At 38.6% G+C, this 20835-nt stretch overlaps 1 protein-coding gene across 10 annotated transcripts in view; it reads right to left on the bottom strand.

The window, feature by feature from the left end:
- RUFY3 (RUN and FYVE domain containing 3) overlaps nt 1-20835 on the bottom strand; it is an 89073-nt gene that overhangs the window by 58262 nt on the left and 9976 nt on the right. The window contains exon 1 of one of the 10 annotated variants that reach the window (XM_022599335.3): nt 14406-16462. The exons of 8 other annotated variants lie outside the window; for them this stretch is intronic. In XM_022599335.3, coding sequence (XP_022455043.1) covers nt 14406-14583 — 178 coding nt within the window. In that variant the 5' untranslated portion in view covers nt 14584-16462. Of the gene's footprint in view, nt 1-14405; nt 16463-20835 lie in introns of those variants that run through there. One more of the 10 variants, XM_022599331.2, reaches the window with a different exon arrangement.

Here is a 20835-nt window from a genome sequence, read left to right as displayed (position 1 = left end):
CACAAAGACAGGCAATATAAAAAGTAATATAAAAGGTAATATAAAAAGAATGCAAGTACCTATACCCTATTACACTTGTACTGTTCCCCAATTCAAAAGTTTAGAAGTCAATGACTTAGAAAACCAAGCACAGGAGTACAGCTCAGAGAACCAGGATTAAATTCCTAACTTCTGTCAACATCCCAAGCAAGTCACTTTATAAACAGAGGTAGGAGAATATGATAGTTCCGAGAACAGACTCAGGAGCTGGAACACCCGGGCTCACGTCCCAGCTCCACCCCTTACTGTTTGTATGACCTTGGTCCAGGTACTTCATCTGTTTTTCCTCAGTCAGTTTCCTCATCTATAAACCATGGACAAGAGGAGTACCTATCTTACAGCCCTGCTGCAAGGAGTAAAAAGAGTAAATACAGGTCCAAAATATTTTAGCTGAATATTTTCTGGCCAAATGCATTCTGAAAGGCAGAATTTTATTTTTTTTAGAAAGGTAAAACGGCATATACTGAGGCCAACATGTAGAACCAGCAGGGCCTGAGACAGCACTTCACAAGCAAGCACATCAGCATTTCTGCAGGACACATATGGATATTCAGATTAAACAGGATAAAGACTATAAATAGCCTGAAGTAAATTCAGGTCATGTTTTAGCATCAAGTGAGTTCAGGCAAATTTATGAAAAATGCTTTTGGCTTTAAGAGCTTTTTTTTGGATTTATGTCTAGAACACTTAGAAAGTATCTCATACAGAAAAAGCACAGTATTATTATTTTACAATGAATTTGTGTTAAAAGGCATCATATATATATTTGCATATATGATTTTCAAGTATAATCCTCTGAAAATATAATATGCTACAGATTTATATTATGTAGGACTATAGATTCATAAGAATATTCTTTTAACGATCATGTTAGTTTGCCATACAGACTTGCCATGTGACCTTGTGAAAATCCGTAAGGTGACTTCCTATTTTATTCTTCATTTCTTTAACTAAAAACTACATTTGTCACCTAATAAAAGTCTACTCTATTAAAGCAAAATATAAAGAAACTCCAAGATTTGTGCAAAGAAGAGCTCAGGAAAGTGATTTTCTAGTTGGAAATGGGTGTGGGTACAAGGGATCTCTCTGATTTTCCCCTTGGCATGGGCCACCTAGAGCACTTTTCTGTTCCAACCAGACATATTTTGTTTTGTTTCTAAAACAACATTTAAAATTATGAGTGTCAGAGTGATGGAATCAATTTAAAAGAGCCCTCCTCCCCAGAAAGGTAAAAGGTATGTTTTCTCCTTTTAAACTTGTTACCCACTTTACCTTGGCATGCTCACAGTTTTATTGTAATAAAGAATGGATACCATACTGCTCTTTTATAACCCCCAAAGAAGGATTTATAAAAGATTTTTTTAAATTGTGCCCTCTGGAATATGTTCAACTTATTAAAACAACAACAATAAAAACAAAAGTATGTAATACATGAATCAAAGAGGTGGGTGGCAGCATGACCAACTCTTCTCTTTCCCAGAACATTTCCTTTCTCTAGGGATAATACTTTGTTGACTTGAGCATGTCTCGCCTGGTCTAAAAAACTATATTACCTTTAATTTGTATCATAATACATATTCACAAGTTGCAAAGAAGCATAATCTAAAGCCTTGCTGGTTGATACAAAAGATAGGTCTGGATTAAAATTTTGCTCTAGATAATGCATAGTGCAGAGCTGTAGCAATCAGAATTGTGCCAGGTGTGCACTATAAATATTAAAGTGAATGGTAAAGGGGAGCTTCCAAAGTTACTCTGGCTAAACAGACAGCCTCAGTTCACTCAAAACACTGACTCATAAGGAAAGGAGTGCATACCTTATAATGCCAAGTGGATTGTCACAGGGTGTGGTGCCATGAGACCAATGCAATGTCAGGACCACCACTCCACTCTAAACGCTTGGATTTAAAGCAGTTAAAAATGCTGCTCCTAACAGACTCTATCATCTTATTTTTAAGATGCATATGAACAAAGACATCTTTTAAAGTCAATAGATAAGAGTCAGGCTGGAACTATACAAAGGCCCTGAATTAGGAAGCATAGGTTATTTGAGGTTCACTGAACCATTTCCTGGCTAAACATGGAGACTAATTTACTTAGCTCTGGAAATATTTAATTAGGTGGTACTGTAAAATAGTTGTTCTTATGGTATGTGGTGACTCAATGATGATGCAGTGTGGTCTGGTAAAAGAGGGCCTAGCTTTGACACTGGACCCTGCATAGCTACTTCTTTTTTCTCTCCATGAGGGAGAGCTGAAGCTCCATCCCTCCTGAGAAGCACTGGAATAGACTCAAAGTTCCTCTCCATTGTTTATGTACCCAGGCTTGTGAGATCTCTCTTCTTCTCGATAAGTTCTTTCTTCAGGAGTATTATTACTATAGACAAGGGAGTTGCAGTCAAGTTTAGAGACAAAAGCAACCAAGTTACACTGTCTCCTTGAGGCTAGGTGTCTTTGATTTAGAGTGTTACTTTTTAAAAGTTTACTAGAGTTTCTTGAGAGTTTCTTGAGGGGACAGCCTTCCTGAAGCCCCAACCACTGATCACAAATAACTCTGAAGGACTGTTGTGAAAGTAAATGTTAATTAATTTAAAGTACTTAGCAAATCACAGGTACTCAATGTCAACTTTACATTTACAAGAAACCAATATGTGCCCTGTATTTTGATTTGGCTACAAACTGGAGTCCTCTAAGTATATTTGCCATAATTATTCAAAGGAAATAGAGGGAATGGGATTGGGAAAACAAACAAACAAACTAAACTAACTATTAAACACAGAGAAAGAACATAAGTCAATGTAAGTAGACCAAGGACAAATTCAGCAGCTGAGACACTGTTAAACAATAACATAATTAGGTTGGTAACCTAATAATAAATATTAGCAGAGGAACTATCAAGCTAACTTAAAAAAATGCTAAGAGGTCCTGCTATAATAAACCAGTAATTTAGGCCAAGGTCTATCTTCTCCTCAAAGTATAATAAAAAACAAAAATATCTGCAAAGAAATACAAATGGTCCTGGAAAAGGTAATATTAAGTTACTGTGGGGCTTCCCTGGTGGCGCAGTGGTTGAGAGTCCGCCTGCCGATGCAGGGGACACGGGCTCGTGCCCCGGTCCGGGAAGATCCCACGTGCCGTGGAGCAGTTGGGCCTGTGAGCCATGGCCGCTGAGCCTGCGCATCCGGAGCCTGTGCTCCGCAATGGGAGAGGCCACAACAGCGAGAGGCCTGCGTACCACAAAAAAACAAACAAACAAACAGTTACTGTGACACTGTGATTTATAATAAGAAATATATCTTTGGTTTTCATGCCAAGTCCCTGACAGAGGCCTCCTGAAACCATATAAATTCCTGAGTGCTAAGAACAGTAGGAGCATCTTTTGTTCTAATCAGGTGACTCTGGGTGGCTCCTGAATGGGATCTGGTTCCCATCATTAGAAGCTTGGAATTATCAGCAACACTCCCCCACCTCTCTGAAGAGACGAGAGGGGCTGAAAATGGAGTTAATAATTGGTCTTATCCATGTGAGGAAGGCTCCTTAAAATCCCAATAGTATGGGGTTTGAAAGCTTTCAGGTTGGTGAACACATTCACACACGGGGAGGGTGATGCATTCCAACTAGACAGGGACAGAAGCTCCTGCGCTCTGGGCCCTCCCAGACCTCACCCTACGTATCCCTTCATCTGGCTGTGCATCTCTTTCCTTTATCATATCCTCTAATAAACTGGCAAACGTAAGTTAAGTGTTTCCCTGAGTTCTGTGAGCTCTTTAGCAAATAACTGAATATAAGAGAGAGGTCATGGGAATCTGTGATTTGTAGCCCAGCCAGAGAGAAGTGGTGGGTGATCTGGGGCCCTACAACTTGCATTTGGCAGCTGAAGTGTTATGGTTGTGGGCTGGGAGGGAACAGTCTTGAGGGTCTGAGCCTTTGATCTGTGGGATCTGATGTTATCTCCAGGTAGACAGAGTCAGAAAGGAGATAAATTGTGGGACACCCAGCTGGTGTCACGGAATTGCTTGGTATTGGGAAAAATCCCACACATTTGGTGACAAGAAGTGTCGGAAGTGAAGTGTTCTGTGTGAAAGTAAAAGAGAGACACAAGAGGAGGAATGCAGGTTTTTCCAATAGTTATCAACATTTGAGCCGTTTAATATTCGCTGAGCACAAACGGGGAGCACAGGGCTTTACTAAGGCAGTTAGGACAGTTAATCTGTACAGAAAAGACAAAGATGAAATATCCACAGACACTGCCCTTGAGGAGAACTATGTAACTATGACACAAGGTAAAAAGGGACTGGTATTAGATAAAACAGATTCCTAAGTCAGGTGAGCAGCTAGGTGACACAGGGCCTGACGGGGAGTGAGGGGATGAAAAAAAGGGGCCTCCACTGCATCAGGAGACCCTTTGCCCTCTTGCCTGAATGGCTGCAATGGCAGAAAATAACGTCTCTGACTAACTGGACCTCAACTGGGTAGCTGCTACCCATAAAAGAGGACACTGTGAAATTCTCAGATAACACAGAGTACATCTCATACATACCCTAAGTTTTACAGCTCTTGGAGAAAGAAAAAAGAAATTCCAGCAGCCTTTTCATTGTAGAAAGTAAACCATAGCAATCTTAGAGAAGTGTGAAATTTCTCACTGTACAATCAACAGTAAAACTCATTCTCTTCTGCTAGGACATTGTCACTAGCTCAAAGAACGCCCCCCCCCCCAAAAAACCAGATAAAACATTATCATGCAGTTTGCAGCTGCTGAATCAACTGTCCTAAAACCCCACAACTGTTTCCTTTGAAAGTTCAGATTTTAATAGTGTGGGAAACCACAACCAACTGCAGAGGGAAAAGATAAAAATGAGTTGCAAAGAAGCAGCCAATATGAAAATTCATGACACCATGGCATTAAATTTTTTTTAATGTTTATTGCAGCTTGGAAATGTGTATAAAAAAAGTAAAATATATTACTATTTGACCCAGAAATTCCACTTCTAAAAATGAAATTGTTCAACTGAAAAGTGTTCAATTTATAAACATAATGATGTACCAAAACTGTTTGGGGTAGCCTAATTTTGAAATAACCTAAATATCTATAATAAGGGAGTAAAGAAATCATGGCACATCCAAACAAGTGAAGGCATTAAATGAGGCAGTAGAGATTTCTATTTACTGAAGTGGAGAGAAGAACGGCAGGTCACACAAGACAGGTATGTGATGACCTTACATGCATAAAATTGTGCGAGTTTGTAAACGAACCACATATGTATATATTAAAAAAGAGAATCAGGTTGCTAGACCTTACCAGTGGTTACTGATAGGTCCTAGAATTTTAGGTGAATTCTACTGTTTTATATATTTTCACTTGTCTGTATTCTGTGACTCTTAAATGCGAGTATATTATACAACTTTAAAAATAAAGTTGTTTTCACTAAAATTCATATATATATATATATATAATTCTAAATATATTTTTCTAAGAGAACCCCAGTATTTTCAATATGCTGATATAATATTTTTTATTGGGGGAAATTTAATTATGATGAAAAATAAATACTCAGGGGTCATTTGACAATAAGTAGGTTTCACTGTCCCTCTACACATGTGTTTCTAAGCTCATCAAATTCATCTATTTGTTCTCTGGCAAAGTTCAAATACAAAAAAACTGCAAGGGAATGAATTTTAGTATTTACTTCCCTGTACTCAAAAGTACTTTTTAGCAGTCCCAGTGGGGTTAGAACAACAGCAAAGGAAAATCATGCCCCATTATACTCTCCACCTTCCCAAAAAAGGGGCACAACCAACAAACCCGAAATAATACAGAACCACACTGAAGCGCAGAGAATACTGTGGGCGCTCTCAAGTGACAGCCTTGCTCTCTTCCTAGCCAGGTCTCACAGGTACCCAGGCTTGGGAATCCAACAGCTTGAATTCCAATCTGAGATCCATCACTGAGTATTAGTTATCTAATCTGGTACAGCATGTACCTCTGGAAAATGATAAAGATGTCCATGATTAGCTTAGGACAAATAACCTTCTGGCACTAGGCGCTGATAACCCAAAGAAGAGTTAATGTGAACTACACTAAGAAAGTCACAAATTAAAGTAAAAGCTCCGTTCAAAAACGGTCCAGAAAAAGCTCACCAATAAAGAGGAAAGACAGTAGTAAGGCACTGTGATTAATGACAGGGCACTAAAGCAGACTCCAGTGACAGGAGTACTAGGGAGTTGGGAAGAAATTGAAAGCAGGCCTGAAATCAGAAGGAGAAAGCTGATTTTAGGGAGAGCACATTACAGTCAGCTCAGAGGAAACATGTAGCTCTTCTATGGTTTCATTACAGATTGAGGTACAAATGGAACTCTGCTGATACTTCTCTCCCAGATTTAGGATTTTATAAAATCTCAGAGGCAAGTGGGTAAAACTTACCTTGTAAAGGTGACTAGCCAGACTACTCCCAGAGCAGAACAACAAGAAGGGATGAACCTTGTCCAAAGAACTTTGTCTGGTAGGTTTCTGAGATGGTAGTAAAAGCTATAACCTCTTCACTTTGAGAAGTTCACGAAGACTGCCTTGTGCACACATAATCACAACTCAAGAGAACCTGACTATGAGGCTAACTGGGTTGGTGGCAACAGATATTCCAATAATCTCACTGAGGGCAGATTACAAAAGGAGGAGTGCCAGAGCGAAAGCAAAGAACACGATTCTGTAAAACAGAGAATCCTAACAACTCAGGTTTTATTTTCTGAACACAGGAAAGGAATAAATCAAATGCTGTACTAAATGCACCTAAGTCTAAATGCTGTGGGTCACCCCTGTGCACAGCATGCAGCATTTAGACAGCTCTGAAAACAAAGCAAGCCAAAAAATAAACCCTGACCTGTGACCTGGAAAAACTCAAGATGTTTACTAGAAATATTAAAAAATTATAGTGGAAATTGAATCTAAAGCAGTAGCTCCACTTTTTTTTTTTTTTTTTTTTCCGGTATGAGGGCCTCTCACTGTTGTGGCCTTTCCCGTTGAGGAGCACAGGCTCTGGCCGCGCAGGCTCAGCAGCCATGGCTCACGGGCCCAGCCGCTCCGCGGCATGTGGGATCTTCCCGGACCGGGGCACGAACCCGTGTCCACCGCATCGGCAGGAGGACTCTCAACCACTGCACCACCAGGGAAGCCCAGTAGCTCCACTTTTAGGCTATTTCTCCTATTCATGGCTGTTGGAAACTCTGTCATGGAAGGTACTTAACTCTGAGTTAGAAAGATGGATGACTGCACATCTACAGTTTTCATTAAGCTTTTTTCTTTAAAGAAAAAAATAACATTGTTTCCTGATTATAGTAATATATCCTCTTGTAGAATATTTGGAAGACATAATGAAGTATGAAGACTATAAAAATCATCTGTAGTTCCACTATCCAGAGAAAACCACTTTTTTACATTTTTGGTACATTTCCTTTCACTTGTGTGTACGTGTACCTATATTTAAATCAAATTGTGGCAACTAAGACCCAACGCAGCAAAAAAACCTGTGACCACAGTGTATATGTGGCTTGGGAGACAGCTTTTAAAACTTACTATATTTTATTTATTTATTTTTTGCGGTATGTGGGCCTCTCACTGTTGCAGCCTCTTCCGTTGCGGAGCACAGGCTCTGGACGCGCAGGCTCAGCGGCCATGGCTCACGGGCCTAGCCGCTCCGCGGCATGTGGGATCTTCCCGGACCGGGGCACGAACCCGTGTCCCCTACATTGGCAGGCTAATTCTTAACCACTGCGCCACAAGGAAGCCCATAAAACTTACTATATTTTAAAAAATACTCCCTGCCATTAAATATTCTTCCACAACACCATTATTAGTGTTTGTTGTACTGATGCTCTACAATTTATTGAACAATTTTCCTATTAGGTTATTTAAGTTGCAATTAAAGTTTTGCTACTATAAATCATAATACAGTGATAAATATATATACCTATATATTTTGCCTTTATCTCTGATTATCTCCTTAGGATAGATATCTGGTAAAACAACTGGAACTTAATTTTTCAAGGCTCTTGATTCACACTGATAAAGTGATTTCCAAAAAGGCTGTACCAATATATATCCTACTAGCAGAGCCCTATCTGAGCCTTCCCACACTTTCATCAGCACTGAATATTATTCACAGATATTTTAAACAACAACAACAAATTATTTGTTGTACTAAACTTCCATTTTTTTTGGGGGGGGTACGCGGGTCTCTCACTGTTGTGGCCTCTCCCGTAGCGGAGCACAGGCTCCAGACGCGCAGGCTCAGCGGCCATGGGTCACGGGCCCAGCCGCTCCACGGCATGTGGGATCTTCCCGGACCGGGGCACAAACCCGTGTCCCCTGCATCGGCAGGCGGACTCTCAACCACTGCGCCACCAGGGAAGCCCTAAACTTCCATTTTTGAAATAAGATACAATGAGTTTATAATATGAGATAAATGATTTTTTAAAATTTAAAATACCCAGAAACATAAGTTATGTGTAATGGAGGGAAGGTATTCCAATAAACTTTTCTTTTAAGAATGATTATTTTCTGGGGTTATGAGGCATTAATGAGTTCACCTAAAGTGTGTTAGACAGCTACAATAAACAGTACACAGTAATATAAGGCCTTCTGAAGGATGCAAAAGAAAAGTTTTACCCTAAAGAACTTTCTGTATAATCTCATAAAGTACGAATCACATAGGTTAAAATAAATCACTGGAGAATGATTTAAAGTGCATTCAGTCAAGTGACACAGACAGTATCCAACGATTCAGGAGATGAAGGATATTGGACTTGTTGGAAAAGGTTCATTGATGAACCCTTTCCTAATTTAATGTCAGCACGGAGAATCTAAAGCGGGAATAGTATAACAACAAGAATAATCAGGGTTTTGGCAAAGTGCAGAATCACAGCCTGATTGAAATAGGTAAGCATTGAAAAGGAGTTTGAAAAAACATTTGATAAGTAAAATTACCCAAAAGAAGGGCATGGGAATAGTTAGCTAAAGAATAAGGATTCAACGTCGTTACTGTTTCAGACAATCCATAATCATGAACATTACTGCTACCACAAACAGCTTTCCACGTCATTTTGCACATCTACTTGAGAAACATTTTAAACTTAGCACATAAAGGTGCTGCCTGCCCACCAGGTCAGTTTCAGCAGTGTGCCATTTTTACTGTTTCGCAGCATCTGCACAACTATGTAAATATTTTTATGGGCTTTATAAAAACGGGTGGAAAGAGGAAAAAAAAACCCAAGTGGGTAACATGCTAAGGTATCCAATTTAATTGATGGCAATCACCAAGCCTGCCCCAATTGGCATGCTTTTGGCCTCATTTGGATGCTCACTGGACAAAAGCTGGTCAATGCCACGTTCAATTGTGTACAAAATTACTGGAAATATGTCACCAGAGACTGGGAGGAAGATGTTCTTTATGACACACAGGTCTATTGTTGGACGTACACTCACTGAATTGCGGTGTAGGTGAGCTGCATGTGGGTTGGATGGAGGCTCCAACACTTACTACATCTCTGAATCTGTCAATTTGTAAAATGGGGATAACAGTACCTAGGCTCAAAGGGTTTTTGTAAGGATTAAATGAGATAATACATATATATTACTTAGAGGAAACAGTTCCTGGCACAAAGTAGCTGCTCAATAAAACATAGCATCTCTTCTTGCTACACCACCACCACCACTACCACCTTTTCAGGAATATTCTACATTCAATATAAAGGCTGCCTGAAACAGGCTCATGTACAAGAATGAAAAGTTTACTTTCTTGAAGACTCATTTGGCAATTTTATAAAGAATGAATCAGTATAGGAAGAGAAATGGTTTGGAGAAAAGCTAAAAGTAGGTGTAGGAATCTGGATGTGACATAATTAGATCCTGGTAGTTGCGGAAACTAAAATGAAAGACAAAATTAAGCTTCTGTTGTGGAACGGAGCACAGAAATCCCTCTTCTATGGCCTAACACATACAGCACTATTTGTTTAATCATAGCAGAAAACTACAATAGCCAGATGCCTTAAATCTGGTTTATATAATTTCATACATATATATGTCATACATTGGCTCTGTACCAAGGTACTACAGTGATTGCCATTTTACTTGTTGAACTACCCTACTACCCACTTGTCAATAAGCTCAGAAAATACGGAGGAGCGGGCTTATTCACTGTGCTGTACCTCAGGACCTAGCATAGTGTGGAGCATAAATTCTGATCTTATGATAACAACTGTGTTTTTCAAACACTGCTTTTTTTCTTTGGGGGTTCTAACAGACCCTAAGGATTTTTGCCCTAGGAAAAAAAAAGCACAAATGTAAAATTTTATATATAATTTTTTGAATCATGGTTCCCAGATTTAGAAGCCCTGCACTAGACTGTAGTGAATTCATGCTATGAAGTTTTTTGGTAAACAGCCATTTGGCTTCCCCTGACAAAATGCCCACTGAGACAGGCACTTTTTTCATTAAAACATATGCAGGTCCCAAGCAGGATGGGGTTTTACTAGTGTGCAGTGATATTAATGAGTAAGAGTACGTTAGTAAATATCAATGGAGTTATCTCAGCACCAGACACTTTCCACAGTCACCAGATAACAAACATTTTCCATTTCATCTTCAGGGGATTTTTCCTTGCTTGTTATATCAGTAGCGTATTCCCTACTGAATGGAAAAACCTGATCCCAAATCTACACCCATACTGTCCTTTGGGAAGTGTGGTCACTCTAAGTGTTACCTGGCTTTGAATTCCATGTCCAGTTCCTAAGAAACAGGATTGTCCTTTAGCAACTAAGTAGTTCACACTTGTTTTACAGCAGCCTCTGACATCTTTGTTTCATCTCTTTTCCTTGACTGTGAATTCATTGAGGGCAAGGGCCACCTATTTCTTAGTCTCTAGAACTGGACTTTGCATGAAGGGATGCCCAATAAATATTTCTGACCAACTGACAGACCAAAACACACTCCTTGCATGTGGTGCAGTATCATTACTACACTCACAGATGTTACATATAAGCTATCTCTTTATACATTACAGTATAAGTGCCAGATAGTCTAATGAACACTAAACCAAAATGCAACTACCAGGGGAAAACTGCATAGTTACACAGTAACAGCATGTCTGAAGTCTGCCATCACATACAGTTCTCTATAGTAACACTAAAATCAAAGACTTGAGCAGAGATTCTCTCCTCAGTGTGCCTGCTCAATGTATCATTTCTTCGTAGTCTGCCTCTTATTATCTGTATTTGAGAAGGAAATTTTCTAAGTCAAAAAAATAATTCAAAGCTTATAGCTGTCTTTATAACCAGATGGTGTATTATACTGTACTAAACCGATCATCTGTGTTTCACCTCTCAATGTCAGATTCCTCTTCTTTAAAAGAAGGTTAATAGGAAAAGAAGTATTTCTTGATAACTGCGTTTTAACCGATTATTTTCTCGTTTATATGAATTCAAGCTACTAACCTTTAGTCTGTCTGGTAAACAATTAGTTTAGACTACTCCAGAAAGTTAGATATAAAAACAGAAATACACACTAAAACGGCAATAAAGAATGGGGCTTAAACTGTTGCAGCTCAAACCACTGCTCCATGAATAACTATTACACAAATAACTAAATTTATAGGGCACTTTACATTAAGTATCTCATTTAATCCTCCTAACCTACTATCTGGTAGGTACCAGTCCTAACTACTTGTTATACCCGAGCTTGGCCAGCTCACTATGTACTGTCTGAAATGTCCCCTCCAACCCCTACCCGCCACAGTGTCAGCCTGGTGATGGTCTAGTTATCACGCAAGGTTGAGCCCAGCCCAAGTGTCACTTACTGGATGAAGCCTTTGCTGAACCTTCTCCTTACAATTAAAGATTTGGAGATTTGCTCCAGGTTTTTCAAAAAAAAGTGTATTAAAAGAAGTGAGAGAAAGGTCACCTCCTTGACCACCAATAAGCACTGAAATAATTAAGTGAGTTTTTATTCCCACGTATTTAAGAGTTAAGCTAGGCAGAAATTCTAGGTCCAGGCCTACACTTTGGACAGCACAGTGAAGGAAGGAACTCTGTTTTCAGAAAACAAAAGTTGGAAACTGCAATGCTTGTAGTGCTGAGGCCACAAAGTTAGTCTATATTATTCTCTTAAGAGGATACATTATGCTTTTGCCCCTTTTCTCTTGTGGGAGTCAGAGGGCCCCAATGCAGGATTTGCGCGGTCAGATGTCTGAAGTATTCTATGAATACTCCTGTGCCTGGGCACCAGGTGCTCCATTTTGTCAACACAGTAAGATTCCCATTATCACTGGCCTGGTGATCACCACTTAAAGGTTAGTAGCTAAATTAAACTTAACAATTGTCACTAGCATCAATATTAAAGCAGACATTTCTTTGGTTCAAATGACTGTTTAGACATCCAGAGTTAGCCAGTGGAGCAAGGAAATAAAATCCCTGTATTTTATTTACCTGGTTTCCTAGATCACTAAACCTATAGATGTTTTCCTGGGTCTGGACTTTCTTTTATTACTTCTAGTGCTAATCATTTGAAATTGTTTCTTCTTTTACCCAATTTAAGGCAGAATTCCAAAATTCATTTGTTAGCATTTCTCTATTTTCCTCCACACCCTCCATAGTTGACTCTAAGGTGTTGGGAACTTCCTATTTGTCTGTTTCCCTTAATCTAAGGATGTGCCACTTAAGCTTAGGTTGCAGCTCTCATACATTTTCCATCACAGATTTCTCCATATTGAATTTAAACAGTACCACTACAAATGCTTATGTGAACCAAACAGCTCACTTTTGTTCACTCACAGGAATCTTGCTCAAAAAACAAATATGTATTCAAATTATTAAATTTGTTATAAGTTATTTTGAGACACTGACACACTAAATTTTATAATTAAGGGAATATTTGATATCGCATGACTCTCAAAATGAATATATTTTAAAACAAAATACGCAAATTGAGGCATTTGCTAAAAGACTTCTTGGTAGCCTTCTAAAAATGTATTTTTCTTCCCTAAAGATTTTTAAAGCTTTGGAGGCTGTTCTGAACAGTACTGGCATTGTATGCAGTTCTAGCTGATGTCCTCTAACCCCTGTGCACATTCTGAAACTTAGAGCCAAAGGAAGCTGTCCAGCTGACAAATCAATTGTTAAGAGATGCAAAGGGCCTTAAAAACTACTTAAACATTGCCCTAAAGACACACCCAAATGAATGCTTTGTGTTATGATGTTAACCCTCTCTAAAAGTGTCTAACTGGAAAAATAAAATCCTTTTCAGACACAAAGAGTGAAATCTGAGTCATGATAAGATTGCAATGACACTAGGTCAAGGGAAAGGAATCACTTTTCCTAACCCAATTGCTAAGTGCAATTCACCTTGTGCCCTCTATCCTGCAGTATGTCTAAATGTTAGGCAGATTTTATGAAGAATTTATTCTCATACATGAGCATTTCTGTCTTCATTATTTTAAGGGTAGAGAATAAACACTAGCTAAGAGGTCACTACCTAAAAATACAAAACAATTTGACTCAAATTATGACTCATGTTAATTCTCTTCCTTACTGTACTAAGAGAATTTAGGGGTAGAAGATGAAACACTCTCACAATTTAGAAAAGGTTCTGGGAGAAAGTCACAAGTCAAGAACCACAAAGGTCTCAAAGGTACTGACAGTAGAAATTTCAAATGGGTCATCATAGATACCACAAATAACTTATAAAAAGCAATGGCCAATACGTTCCATGGGAAGGAATTACCTTATCAATCATGCCTTTTTAAGGCATTGTGCTTTTTTAAGACACCATATTCATTAAATAAGCACTGAATGTAAAACTGCTTCCTCATCGAACCTTATAATCTATATTATTAAAGAAAAAAATGTTTGACCAAATACTTTCTAGATATCATAGCCTGTTTAACATTATATCCTGATGATAGGACACCCTTCATGAGCGTTTCAACTATATCATGTACAACCCTATAATTATGGTCATGCTTTTTTATCTTTATTAAGAATCACTACAATTTCTATAATATTTTAGCATCTAATCAGAATTAATAGCTTTTTCATTGTTGATTAGGGTCAGATGTGATAAGTGACCTCAAATGTTCTTTTTAGAGGCTTCAAGACAAAGAACTCTAAACAAGCACCAGCATCTTTTGAAAGGATACCTCAGGGGGCAGGGAAAAATTATTTTTCCCAGTAAAGTAGAGAAGGGGAGCTGGTGGTAGGTAAGGATGAAAGGTTTTCAGGCTTGTTAATAGTTTACAGCATGGGTTCTTCCTGCCTTTCCCTGACCCTCCCAGCCCGAGTAACAATGGGGATGCTGGTGAGATACTAGTGGATGGGATCTAACCATACCTTCCTGGGTAGGCTCTGGGTCAGGTGTAAGTGAGATGTCATCCAGCTCTCGCAGGCAGAGCCATTCTCCATCCATAGACACTCGGAATTTGCAAAGGTAGATGGTCTCCATAGCAGCCTGTGTGATCTTGTCAGTGGTGGGGGTCGGCATATCGGTGGGAGGCGTCAGAGCCGACATGATGACTCAGCTGGGACCACAACACACACACACACACACACACACACACCCCACAAAAATAAATCCTCCTCAACAAAAACCCCCAATCCAAAGCTCTGCAACAAAGCTCTCAAGAAATGGGGTGGGGGAGGTTAAAAAAACACACCTTATGGTTTAAGAACCAACTGTTAAGATAAACAATTCTACACTATCTCTTCTCATAGACAGCTCCTACCACCTAGCAAAATAAGATGATGCTTGTCTTCTTCCAGCTTCTCTTTTGTTATCTTCCCTTCCCTACCTCCTTCTTTTTCAGCTGAGCCAGAGGCTTGAAATCCTGCACAGCCGATGCTACCTTAGCTGGCTTTGAAAAACTGGCCTCTGTATGAGTAAGTGAAAAATCCTCCTTCTCTGTGCAGGAAAAAAAAAAGTACAAAAGAAAAAAAAAAACAAACAAAAAATAAACCAATATTTTCGATTTAGCTTAAAAAAAAAAATCCTGAACTGCAGAAATCACTTCCAGGATCTGCTCAGAGGAGCTGGGATGCTGAGTTCTAATAGGATTGGTCGTGCGCAGTAAGCAGGGTGTTGACCAAAATGGCTGACTAATGAACTGAACTGAAAATTCAGGCTCATGTGACCAGCTGCTCTGAACGTAGGGTGAGCAATTCCCAGGATGCTTTATAGATGCTGCTGATGCAGGGAGAGCAATTAGGCTGCTAGCTCTCATCCTGCACAACCCACTTCCAGACTATGCTAGTCAAACTGTGATCAGACATAACACAATGCACATATCCTCATCAATTCCCCTCTCTGTGGGATAAAAGGGCTGGATAACAGGAAGACAGTTAATACTGGGTAATACTGGACAGCAAAGATGGTAAAAGAGGTAGTTAGATTACTTTAACAAGCACATAATTCACCTCTTTTTTCCTTATATACTTAGCTATCAAAATTCTTTGCTCTGCTAAAGGTAGTGTTTTAAGAAAAACTAAAGCAGATTTTCCATTTAAATACCATACTCTCAGGCATTCATAATTTCCTTCTCCAAAGTACAAAGACCTAACTTTGTAGACAGGACAGAAGTGCAAGAAAAAAAAACATGAAGTGAAAAAAGTAAAATCCTTCCTGATTAATGGCAATTTTCCCCTCCCCTTCTGATATTGCTGTATTTACCAAGTTTCTGCATTAGATTATTTTCTAGTACCTTAAAAATTCTCCCATCTTGGAACATGCTAAGGGCACATTATCCAGTTCTCTTAAACCAATCTACCAGTTTACCCACCCACCCACATATCTATACTATCCAAGGAGACCATTATGCCTTGGTAGCAAGAAGTTAGGTACTTGCTTTCTGAGCTACATAAATAACAAGGAGATAAGGGATGACAAAGATTTTCTGTGACAATGTTTTGGACGATTGAAAACAAGTTTTTGTTTGTTTTTACTTAAGGGTCTGGTTTTTAGGAGGAGCACAAAACTTCAAGAAATACGTCCCAAGATGATTTATTGTGTTCTAGGATTTCTTATCAGAGGGTTATCTAAAAACTGAAAGAAAAATTTCTCCTTGAGTATTATTAAAATTTTAAAAAATATTTATTTATTTTTGTATGCATTAGGTCTTCGTTGCTGTGCACGGGCTTTCTCTAGTTGCGGCGAGCAGGGGCTACTCTTCGTTGCAGTGCGCGGGCTCCTATTTGTGGTAGCTTCTCTTGTTGCAGAGCACAGGCACTAGGTGCGCGGGCTTCAGTAGTTGTGGTGTGTGGGCTCAGTAGTTGTGGTGCACGTGCTTAGTTGCTCTGTGGCATGTGGGATCTTCCCAGACCAGGGCTCGAACCTGTGTCCCCTGCACTGGCAGGTGGATTCTTAACCACTGCGCCACCAGGGAAGCCCAAGTATTTTATATATATATATATACATGTATATATATATATATATATATATATATATATACATATATATATATATATACATATAAATAACTGAATCACTTTGCTGTACACCTGAAACTAATACAACATTGTAAATAACTATAATTCAATAAAACAATTTTTTTAAGTAAATGAAAAGGAAAGCCATACTGGAATAAAGTGTTTACAGCAAATACAAAAAAATTCATAAATGCTTCCATCCTAATTTGAGATTCAACTCAAAGAAAAAATGCTGAGAACCAGATTCTGTAGGTAAACAGGTATTTTCATATTGTTAGAGGGAAGGCAATCTGGTACAATGTAAGAATATATATACGTATATGCTTATTTATAATTAGGAAGAACATCAGCAAGTTACTAAGGAAAATAAAATTTTCCAACTAGGTTTATTCATTTCTATTTAAATCTCTTCCAATATTATTCTACATCTGGACCAGAGCTATTCATTCATTCATTCATTCATTCAGTAAATATTCACTGAGAGTACTCCATGTGCCAGGCACTGGGCATGCAGCTTAAGACAAGATCACTTCTTCAAGGAAGCACAGTTTACATATCCAAATACTGAATATAAGTCTTTATTTAACACATTCACATTTAATTACAGTGCAATTCCTTTCTAGCCAGACATCTTTATAGATTAAAACTTAAAGGGAGATAGTTTATAGTTTCACTTTAAGCCATGTAATACTTCAAAACACCGTTAAGCAGTCATTAAAATCTTTAAAATTACACTGAATAGTTCCTGGAACCACAATACCAAAGAGCCCTGGCTATCTGTACATATGACATCAAGACTCTAGGTCACTGATACATTCTTAAAATATAGAACTGTGAATATGTGAATTAATCTGAATGCTCTGGGATTGCCTGTGTCCACCAAAATCTGAATTCAGCCTGTCACAAACCATGATGGACAATCTTCCCACCAACCAAACAATAAGCATTTATTTAACCCTGAACAGGAGATCTGGATTGATTACAACGTACCAGCAAAACAAAAACATCTAGGTCAATAAGCACAGAAACTTGATTAACATTCCTTCCAAAGGTCCTCTCCAGGTAGACACAAGGAAGGAAGCCCAAAGCAACTAAAACTTCTGCCAAGGAGAGAAAAACCTGTCTGCACTGGTTACCCTTGAGTTTCCCATACCTATCAGTTTGAGGAGGTATTAGCAGTTATTTCAGAAATAAGAACTGTGGGTGGGCAGGAAAACCTGTACTTTTACCCAGTTATACCTGTTTGCAGGTAACCACTCTTGAGTCTTCAACATGACAGTTACTCATTGTTCTGTTCATAAGCAATGAATTTACTATAAAAACAGGCACTAAATAGAGGACTAATAAAAATAATTTAAAATATTGCTTGGTAATGTTTTTACTATGTAAACATATTAGCTTAGAATATAAAGGCAATATTAAGTCATCAGTAAGACATACAAACCTTGAACTTTTTTTTCATAATCTTTTCTCATAAACACACTAATTATAAGCTGTATTGAACTATTTTCTCATTTGATTCCACTTGAGAATAACAGCATATATTTGTAAAAGAGTTGTGAGGAGGTCTGGGATACAGTTTGTGGCCCTAAAACAGAATTAACAAGGCTATGTGAAGTTCAAATCCAAGATAATGATCTGAACAATACTATGTTCTAACTGCTCACCCAGCATGAATTTTCCACATTATGGTTGATTCAAAGCAAATGAGATTCACTTTTCAAAGTTAGTAGTTACATTCCTTTAAAGTATATTTACTCAGCTACTATTATAAGACAAAGGCTGATTTGTCACACCCAATGTCCCTGTTTTACGATGTGGAAAAATTATTACTACTTAAGGTAGCTACCATTTATTGAATTTTTATTTTATGTTAGGTGCTTTGTAAATATCATATCAAATCCTGCAAAGTTGGGACTTTCCTGGTGGCGCAGTGGTTAAGAATCCGTCTGCCAATGCAGGGGACACGGGTTCAAGCCCCAGTCCGGGAAGATCCCACATGCCGAGGAGCAACTAAGCCCGTGCACCACAACTACTGAGCCTGCGGTCTAGATCCCGCAAGCCACAACTACTGAAGCCCGCGCGCCTAGAGCCCGTGCTCCGCAACGAGAAGCCACCGCAATGAGAAACCCGTGCACTGCAACAAAGAGTAGCCCCTGCTCGCCGCAACTAGAGAAAGCCTGTGCACAGCAACGAAGACCCAGTGCAGCCAAAAAAAAAAAAAAAAAAAAAATCCTGCAAAGTAGGTATTGATATTCCCTCTTTACATTGAAGGAAACCAAAGTTGAGCCACATAACTGGCCCAAGATCACACAATTAGCAAGTGGTAGAACCGGGATCCCCAGCTGCTTCTAGAATGCCCATTAAGTCCATTTTTTCTTCTATACTTTGCAGCTTCAGCACTCCACCCCAAGGATTAAACTTAACTCAGGGAAAATAAAGGAAACCAAAACAAAGTAACACAGGCAAGGTCCTTTTGAAATTTCCTAAACGGTTATTTCAACAAAGTTAAGATTTGAAGCAGAGAAAAAATTTAACCGCTTTCATACTTTACACCTTAATGTTTCACAAACCATATATTCCACTTAGTCACTGTTATACATCTAGTTTACGTTTTTAATAAGTGGGCATTTTCTTTTCTTTCTTTCTTTCCTTCTTTTTTTTTTGGCCAAGCAGCAAGGCTTGCAGGATCTTAGCTCGCTGACCAGGGATCAAACCCAGGTCCCAGCAGTGAAAGTGCTGCATCCTAACCATTGAGCACAGGGAATTCCCAAGTGGGCATTTTCTGAGAAGCTGAGAATCCAGCATGTATCTTTCTGCTTGTGCTGGCGAAGGGTAAACCAGGTTCTTCCTGACTATTGTGAAGGATGTCACTTGCTTAACTGTACCACTGAAAAAACCATCTTACCGAGTTCCCACCACATTTACTTATCCAGGTGGACATATTAAGAACACCTGATACATCCAGAAGTGTTAAAAGATAAATGAAGTGGGGGGGAACTATTTTCTAAAATGACTCATTTCAGAACTTCTTTAAATAACAAACTTCGATGCCTAATTTTAATTCTTAAAAAAAAATCACCAATACCCATGAAACCATTGCCCAACTGGAGAAACAGATCAGTGTCTTTCATTTACATGCTCCTTCTCTGTTCTGAATTCCTGCCTCCCCTTTTGAGGCAGCTATTTCTGAATTTTGTGTAAATCACTGTCTTATTTTAGAAATATTACAAATACACGGATGCCTGAATAATATTTTAGCTTGTTTTTTTTTTAACTGTAGCGAAAAGGGTTTGATACTGTATATAACCTAAGCCTTTCACTCAAAACTGCATTTTCTAAGATTTATCCATATTGTAGTGTGTAGCTTGTACTTTACCCTTTGGGCTGCTGTGTTACAAGGTAATAGTCCATTGTATGTATAAACAATTTTTGATCTATTTTCATGCTGGTGAGCATTTGGGTTATTTCTAATTTTTTCATTTTAAATGATATTATTTAGATACTTTTCAGAAATAGATTTCTGGTAGGTATGCCAATTCTTCTTCAACAGGTTTGAGGGTAAGAGACCACTTCACTTACTTCTTTTACAGTTAGCTGACTCCTCCTATTATTTAGTTCCTATTCTGCACACAACAGTGCTTCTTAAAATTTGTCAACTTGTGCAACTACATCAGTTTGTAAAGCTCACAAGTTCTGTTCCCCAAGGCTTCCTGGGTCACGGTTTTACAATTTAAGAAGAAAAGTCTCATCCCCTCCCCCCAAGTTCACTAGTTGCTGTTAGCACAAAAGGGTTCCCTTGATGAATTACCATCATGATGCCATCTGGGAAAGCCCAGATGTTTCTGCTAAATTAAAAGATTATTCAACTGAAAGATCATGACTTTGTCACATGCTCCAGTCCTCCCTTTCACTTCCTTCCCTCCCCCACACAAAGATCTATTATATCCTCCTCTAATGTTGAGATTGCTACAAGTTTAGGTTTATATACTTGGCAGGCTCAGTATTACTTTGTAGATATTCCAAGGAAGATAATATATACTATGAGTATACCTGAGAAGCTGAGTTATGGTTGCTAAAAACACCACCAGGACTATTACATTGCATAATATTTTTCTTGTAAAATTAACCAGCATAAGACTGAAAATAACTCCTACCTTAATAACTAAAATGGATCTCATGGCTACGTGGCAGTAGGTAATAATTTACAGATGTAAAGCTACCAACTACTTAGTAGACAATCTTGGGAAACTTATCCTCCTCTTGTCTCAATTTATTCAGCTATAAACATGGAACTAAATAACTAGCTTCACAAAGATCACAGGCTCCATGAGAAGAACTC

This window comes from Delphinapterus leucas, chromosome 5 (assembly GCF_059928025.1).
Source record: "Delphinapterus leucas isolate spDelLeu-1000000601 "Yukka" chromosome 5, BTC_Dleu_Yukka2, whole genome shotgun sequence".
Lineage (NCBI taxonomy): Eukaryota > Metazoa > Chordata > Mammalia > Artiodactyla > Monodontidae > Delphinapterus > Delphinapterus leucas.
Note: the sequence above shows the minus strand (reverse complement) of the source record. Positions and strands in the feature narration are given on the sequence as shown.